Source organism: Callorhinchus milii, unplaced genomic scaffold, assembly GCF_018977255.1.
Source record: "Callorhinchus milii isolate IMCB2004 unplaced genomic scaffold, IMCB_Cmil_1.0 Scaffold60, whole genome shotgun sequence".
Classification (NCBI taxonomy): Eukaryota; Metazoa; Chordata; class Chondrichthyes; order Chimaeriformes; family Callorhinchidae; genus Callorhinchus; species Callorhinchus milii.
In genome coordinates, this window is record NW_024704801.1 from 182,063 (window position 1) to 189,778 (window position 7,716).

General features: G+C 47.4%; 1 protein-coding gene across 1 annotated transcript in view; it reads left to right on the forward strand.

The window, feature by feature from the left end:
• Positions 1-994: 994 nt before the first annotated feature.
• The window catches only part of LOC103190920 (caspase recruitment domain-containing protein 6), a 7,160-nt gene continuing 438 nt past the window's right edge, over positions 995-7,716 (forward strand). The window contains exons 1-8 of the mRNA XM_042345547.1: positions 995-1,151; positions 1,880-2,207; positions 2,812-2,937; positions 3,233-3,358; positions 4,652-4,711; positions 5,338-5,457; positions 5,732-5,878; positions 7,179-7,406. Of these exons, the coding sequence (XP_042201481.1) occupies positions 1,904-2,207; positions 2,812-2,937; positions 3,233-3,358; positions 4,652-4,711; positions 5,338-5,457; positions 5,732-5,878; positions 7,179-7,406 (1,111 nt within the window). The 5' untranslated portion in view covers positions 995-1,151; positions 1,880-1,903. The remainder of the gene's footprint in view (positions 1,152-1,879; positions 2,208-2,811; positions 2,938-3,232; positions 3,359-4,651; positions 4,712-5,337; positions 5,458-5,731; positions 5,879-7,178; positions 7,407-7,716) is intronic.

Sequence of the window (7,716 nt, forward strand, 5' to 3'; positions counted from 1 at the left end):
AATTATCTAAATTAAATGGAGAATTCCACATACCTCCCAAGTCCTGCTAAACAAGCTGCTTTGTCATCAGCTGTGCCCTGGAAATTTCCGATGTTTGTAATAGAGTGGTTACTCTCTCTCTCGGAGGAATGGGCCCCGCTCACCTAATTCTGGAGAGGATTAGGCACAGGTTAGCAAAAGCCAAGGCTTTGGAGACCTCAGAGCATGTGTTGGAGTAACTGCTGGAGTTTAACCAGCTACACTTGCGTAGCTTTCTAGCAAATTTCCAGGTCTGCTCTATCTGTTTCAGTTTGGGCTTTGAATTTAATAGAAACTGTGAAGTACTTTGAGATATGTTGACATTATGGATGAATCATTATACCTACAGGTAATAATCCCCTAAAATAATAATAATCCTTGCATTTGATATAGCGCTTTTCACGTCGGGAGGACGTCCCAAAGCGCTTCACAGAACACACTGTAAAGTGAATTGACTGTATATTTGTGGGCAAACGCGGCAGCCAATTGCGCACAGCAATGTCCCACAAACAGTCGTAGATTGAAAATGACCAACTTATTACTGTTTTGTGTTTTTGGAGGGATTATTATTAAAAAAATACTAATTGGGTCAGTGGGACACTGTTGTACGCAATTGGCTGCCTCATTTCACCCACAAAATCTATAGTCAATTCACTTTACAGTAGATTCTGTGAAGCGCTTTGAGACGTCTCGAAGACGTGATAAGGTTCTCTGTCAAATGCAACGATTATTTATTTTATTATAAATACCAAATGCAAAGGTTATTGTTTAATGGAACAACCTATTTTAACTTATTATCTTTACATACTGGCTGATGAGTGACTCAGCGATTTTCAGCTCTGAAACTGAAACACAAATTACATCGGTCTCCACAGAGAAATTGAAAGTGTAAGCCATTCTGCAATTTCCTAGAAGTGACGTGGTTATTTTTCAGATAGGTACAGATACACATCCCTGGGTACACCCATCCAGATCAGTTTCTGTGAGAGGGAGCACAGTGACAGGACTTTGGGCGTTAGGGAGAATCCTTCAATCTGAAACCCGAACAAGAGGAAAAGTCTGCAACCTTTTGATCAGGGGAGCAAACCTCTGGTGCTCTTTGAAGCTGAGTAGATGCACGATAGTACAAAGAAGTGAGTACAGATTTGTCAGTTTCTTTTAAGTGCTTAAAGAAAAAGGCTGTGCTGCACGGGTGTGAATCTGCTGATGGTGGGATGGGAAGAGCGGGGACATGGAAGGACACCAGCGTTCACTGACTGAAAGGAATCGTTCAGGCATCTGAAACACTGGCATCAAAGTAATATAATAATCATATCAGAGTGATATAATAATAATTCTTGCATTTGAAATAGTGCTTTATCACGTCTTCGAGACACCTCAAAGCAAAAGTAGTGACAAAGGTCTCAATAGGGGCATAGTTCACTAAAGTTAATGATTTATTCATCAAATGCCATATCACGGTGATTTTGTTGTTGTTGTTGTTTTCTGTAACATACTCAGGGCTTGAATTTCTAGTCTAACATTAACAATAATAATAATAGCAGTGGATGTAGCGCCTCATCCCATCATCAAGTCGTCTCAAAGCGCTTCACAGAATATACTGTAAAGTGAATTAATTGACTGTATGTTTTGCGGACGAAACAATCCACCAGATAAGATCGATCATTCACTTAATGCTTGCGGGACATTCCTGAGCGTAGACCGGCTGCCACATTCACCCACAAAATGCATTACTCTTCACAGTAAATTGTGAAGCATTTTAGGATATGACAGGCATTCTATCAAACTCAAGAAGGACGGCACTTCTGACAATACAGCACTGCACTGGTAATTAACCACTCGCATATTAATTTCTTTCCAGCTGTGACTAACACAGTCCCTCACCATGGCGAGCGACCACAGTTCATCCGACTTCATACGAAAACGTCGCAAAAACTTCAGGGCCGTTCTGGGGGAAGCACCAGACACTGTGCTGGATGAGCTGGATTCCTTGCTGCTCATCACCAGAGAGGAATACGACAAGATCGAAGGGATGCCGAACCCCAGCGACAAAGCCAGAGAGCTCATAAACACCATGCTCCGCAAAGGAGAAAGGGCGTGCCAGCAGTTCCTCACAGCCCTGCACAAATTACAGGAAACACTGCCGAGGCTGGTGGAGGTATTAGCTGAGGGCTGTCCCAGTACAAGCGGTGAGTTCAATGTTACATCTCCATCTTTTAATAACTAAACAGAACTAACCCTCAAAGGGGCGACTCTCCTGGTCCATATTAAGCAATTAATTAAGTCATTAAGACAACAACAGCAACTTGCATTTACACAGCGCTCCTCACACAGGGCAGAAGGAGGGTGCGAGGCAGAGAGCCAGAGGGATAGAGTGACAGAGCTTTGGGGCGTAGTGGCTGAAAGCCCGGCCACCGATGGTGGAATGGAGGGCACGAGGGACTCGCAGAAGGTCAGAGTCAGTTAAACAGAGGCAAGAGGCTGTGGGGTCAGCAGGTCGGAGAGGTAGAGATGGTGCCAGGGCACGAAGGGGTTTGAAGATGAGCGTGAGGATCTTGAAATTGAAATACCTCAAAGAATATATTGTAGAGTGACTGTGTATTTTGTGGGCAAAACGAAGCAGCCAATATTAAATGCAAGTTGTTGAATTAATTTAACTCATAAAACACAGTATTAGCCGTGGCGGTTAAATGCTCAAACTTTTCAAGTGAGATCGCAATGTGTTTTGTAACACCAGTAGCCACGGAACGATGCCACAGTGTGTAACAAGCCTGCGTGATGTTTGCTCTGTAGATGATTCTTCTTCCGAACACCCAGAAGGGAAACGGGGACTTGAGGAGTTCAGCCAGAACCAGGAACAGGAACAGGAGCAGCAGCAGGTCCTGAACATAACCCCCTCTAGTCCTCTCGCCGTAGAAGGTGAGTCATTGTCAGCAAGTGGCTATGGGGGGTTGGGGGCTACTGAATGCAAATTGGCCGCACATTTGCTTACAAAATACAATCGTTTTAAAGTAGTGTAAATTTTGTGAAATCTTGTCTTTTTTTATTGCTGGGGTCAGGAAATCCTCCCACTCAGCTCCGACAGGCCAAAGCCCCAACTAACGGGTAGGGTGGTCCTAGCCAACACGTAGGGATAGCTCTCCAGGTAGTGCTCTTAACGGTAAACCATATTAACTGGTTAAACACCCAGCAGTTTGTGGTATTTTCTCCAAAGCTGACTCTTCCTACAAAGAACCAGAAGCGGAAACTGGCACTGAAGAGTTCAGCCCCAACCAAGGACCGGAGCAGCCGAAGGAAGAGTGCCTTGAGCCTGAACTGCCCGCCCTACTCAGCAAAGAAGGTGAGTGATTGGTTGCTGCTTTTCCGGGGGTAATAACCCCTTCACAAAATGAATTAAATAAAGTAATAATTTGGTCACTCAATCCACGGCTGTTTGTGGGGACGCTGCAGCGCGCAATTGGCTGCTGCGTTTAACCCACAAAATATACAGTCACTACACTTTGTAGTCTATTCTGTGAAGAGCTTTGAGACGAGTTGAAGATGTGATAAGGTGCAGGAAACAAATGCAAGGATTATTATTGTTATTATGAACCAGAACCTGGCAGTGAGAGAGATAGGACAGAGGAGACCATTACACAGCCATTTGATACGCTGTATGGGAAATTTTCGAGTGAGGTGCCAGCAGAGCAGGAGCACAGCACTCATCATCTGGGACTCAACCTCAGCATCTGGTGGCACTGGGTGTGCTGGGAGTCGAGGTGGAATGGGGCTGGCAAAGGCCTACCATAGCTTGAATAAGGGAGAGCTGGCAAGGGACATGTCAAGTGAGAACTGGAGTGGTATAATCGTGGATATGGTAGTTACAACAACAACAACATTACATTTATAGAGCACCTTTCACGTCGGGAGAATGTCCCAAAGTGCTGAACAGGCAGGTGTCGGGGCCCGAGCATGGGGGAGGGGTGGTGTAGGGGTGAGGGGTGGTGTAGGGGTGAGGGAAGGCAGATAGGTGGGAGGGAGATCAAAGGCACGGTCGAAGAGGAGGGTCTTGAGACCGGCCTTGAAGGAGGCAAGGGAGGAAGCGAGGCGAAGGGACCGTGGGATGGAGTTCCAGAGTGTGGGGGTGGAGAGGCTGAAAGCCTGGCCACCAATGGTAGGGCGGGTCGGACGGGAGACATGGAGCAGGCCGGAGCCCGCTGAACGGAGGGAGCGGGCAGGTTGGTAGGGAGTCAGCAGGTCAGAGAGGTAGGAGGGGACAAGGCCATGGATGGCCTTAAAGGTGAGGACGAGGATCTTGAACTCAGTCCTCTAGGGGATGGGGAGCCAGTGGAGTCGGGCGAGGGTGGGGGTGATGGGGTCACGGAGCCTGGTGCATGAGAGTACACGAGCTGCAGAGTTTTGGATGATCTGCAGCTTGTGAAGGGAAGAGTTACATTTATATAGCGCCTTTCAGGTATGGAGAACATCTCAGAACAGTTGGATTATTGGGGTATATTGCACATATACAGATTTGGATCTGTTCCACATTTATACACATGCCATTGCTGACTGTGATAAGTAACCCCTCATGTGGGGTAAAATGTACTTCTACCATTTGTATTCATGGAGATAATGATTGTCATTTAATTTACAGAAAAAGGAAGAAATCTCCAAGAAATGCTTCAGAACCTGGGTCTCCAGGACTTGTACACGCGTAAGCTATCCCTGAGTGAGGTTCTGGAGATTGGGCCCCAAACACTGGTCTGCACAAAGCCTCAATCCTTGCTCTGTGTTGCTGAGTACTTTCTAAAAAAGCTGATGATTCTCAGTTTGACAGCCAGAAATGTTAAGTGTACGGGAAGGGTTGGGAGAGGGGTAGGAAATGCTGAACAAACCGACTTTTCTGACATCTTTGACCTGCAGGAGCAGGCGGATGGTACTTGGTGCAATTCTTGGTACTTGGTGCAATGGAATGGAGGGCACGAGGGACTCGCAGAAGGTCAGAGTCAGTTAAACAGAGGCAAGAGGCTGTGGGGTCAGCAGGTCGGAGAGGTAGAGATGGTGCCAGGGCACGAAGGGGTTTGAAGATGAGCGTGAGGATCTTGAAATTGAAATACCTCACAGAATATATTGTAGAGTGACTGTGTATTTTGTGGGCAAAACGAAGCAGCCAATATTAAATGCAAGTTGTTGAATTAATTTAACTCATAAAACACAGTATTAGCCGTGGCGGTTAAATGCTCAAACTTTTCAAGTGAGATCGCAATGTGTTTTGTAACACCAGTAGCCACGGAACGATGCCACAGTGTGTAACAAGCCTGCGTGATGTTTGCTCTGTAGATGATTCTTCTTCCGAACACCCAGAAGGGAAACGGGGACTTGAGGAGTTCAGCCAGAACCAGGAACAGGAGCAGCAGCAGGTCCTGAACATAACCCCCTCTAGTCCTCTCGCCGTAGAAGGTGAGTCATTGTCAGCAAGTGGCTATGGGGGGTTGGGGGCTACTGAATGCAAATTGGCCGCACATTTGCTTACAAAATACAATCGTTTTAAAGTAGTGTAAATTTTGTGAAATCTTGTCTTTTTTTATTGCTGGGGTCAGGAAATCCTCCCACTCAGCTCCGACAGGCCAAAGCCCCAACTAACGGGTAGGGTGGTCCTAGCCAACACGTAGGGATAGCTCTCCAGGTAGTGCTCTTAACGGTAAACCATATTAACTGGTTAAACACCCAGCAGTTTGTGGTATTTTCTCCAAAGCCGACTCTTCCTACAAAGAAACAGAAGCGGAAACTGGCACTGAAGAGTTCAGCCCCAACCAAGGACCGGAGCTGCCGAAGGAAGAGTGCCTTGAGCCTGAACTGCCCGCCCTACTCAGCAAAGAAGGTGAGTGATTGGTTGCTGCTTTTCCGGGGGTAATAACCCCTTCACAAAATGAATTAAATAATGTAATAATTTGGTCACTCAATCCACGGCTGTTTGTGGGGACGCTGCTGGGCGCAATTGGCTGCTGCGTTTAACCCACAAAATATACAGTCACTACACTTTGTAGTCTATTCTGTGAAGAGCTTTGAGACGAGTTGAAGATGTGATAAGGTGCAGGAAACAAATGCAAGGATTATTATTGTTATTATGAACCAGAACCTGGCAGTGAGAGAGATAGGACAGAGGAGACCATTACACAGCCATTTGATACGCTGTATGGGAAACTTTCGAGTGAGGTGCCAGCAGAGCAGGAGCACAGCACTCATCATTTGGGACTCAACCTCAGCATCTGGTGGCACTGGGTGTGCTGGGAGTCGAGGTGGAATGGGGCTGGCAAAGGCCTACCATAGCTTGAATAAGGGAGAGCTGGCAAGGGACATGTCAAGTGAGAACTGGAGTGGTATAATCGTGGATATGGTAGTTACAACAACAACAACATTACATTTATAGAGCACCTTTCACGTCGGGAGAATGTCCCAAAGTGCTGAACAGGCAGGTGTCGGGGCCCGAGCATGGGGGAGGGGTGGTGTAGGGGTGAGGGGTGGTGTAGGGGTGAGGGAAGGCAGATAGGTGGGAGGGAGATCAAAGGCACGGTCGAAGAGGAGGGTCTTGAGACCGGCCTTGAAGGAGGCAAGGGAGGAAGCGAGACGAACGGACTGTGGGATGGAGTTCCAGAGTGTGGGGGTGGAGAGGCTGAAAGCCTGGCCACCAATGGTAGGGCGGGTCGGACGGGAGACATGGAGCAGGCCGGAGCCCGCTGAACGGAGGGAGCGGGCAGGTTGGTAGGGAGTCAGCAGGTCAGAGAGGTAGGAGGGGACAAGGCCATGGATGGCCTTAAAGGTGAGGACGAGGATCTTGAACTCGGTCCTCTAGGGGATGGGGAGCCAGTGGAGTTGGGCGAGGGTGGGGGTGATGGGGTCACGGAGCCTGGTGCATGAGAGTACACGAGCTGCAGAGTTTTGGATGATCTGCAGCTTGTGAAGGGAAGAGTTACATTTATATAGCGCCTTTCAGGTATGGAGAACATCTCAGAACAGTTGGATTATTGGGGTATATTGCACATATACAGATTTGGATCACACAACTGTTCCACATTTATACACATGCCATTGCTGACTGTGATAAGTAACCCCTCATGTGGGGTAAAATGTACTTCTACCATTTGTATTCATGGAGATAATGATTGTCATTTAATTTACAGAAAAAGGAAGAAATCTCCAAGAAATGCTTCAGAACCTTGGTCTCCAGGACTTGTACACGCGTAAGCTATCCCTGAGTGAGGTTCTGGAGATTGGGCCCCAAACACTGGTCTGCACAAAGCCTCAATCCTTGCTCTGTGTTGCTGAGTACTTTCTAAAAAAGCTGATGATTCTCAGTTTGACAGCCAGAAATGTTAAGTGTACGGGAAGGGTTGGGAGAGGGGTAGGAACAAAAGGCTTCGAGGGATCATTATCCTCAGAAAGGCGCTCCGCCAATCGACTAACAACCGGGTTTCCGACTTACTGCTGGTAAACGGAGGCGGCTGTGTGCGGAGTGAGGAGAATTGCCCAACATTTCGCCCCGTCCGGGAAGAGAACCCGGGTCCTCTCGCTTGCGAGGCGAGTGCTCCAACCACTCAGCTCCAGGACTCCACATCGGGATCCACGACCACATTAATCAGCATTCACAGTTCTTTATTAACTGGTCACAAGGTTCCCCGATGTCGGAGGTGCTTTACAAACGTCATTTGTTGTTGCTTT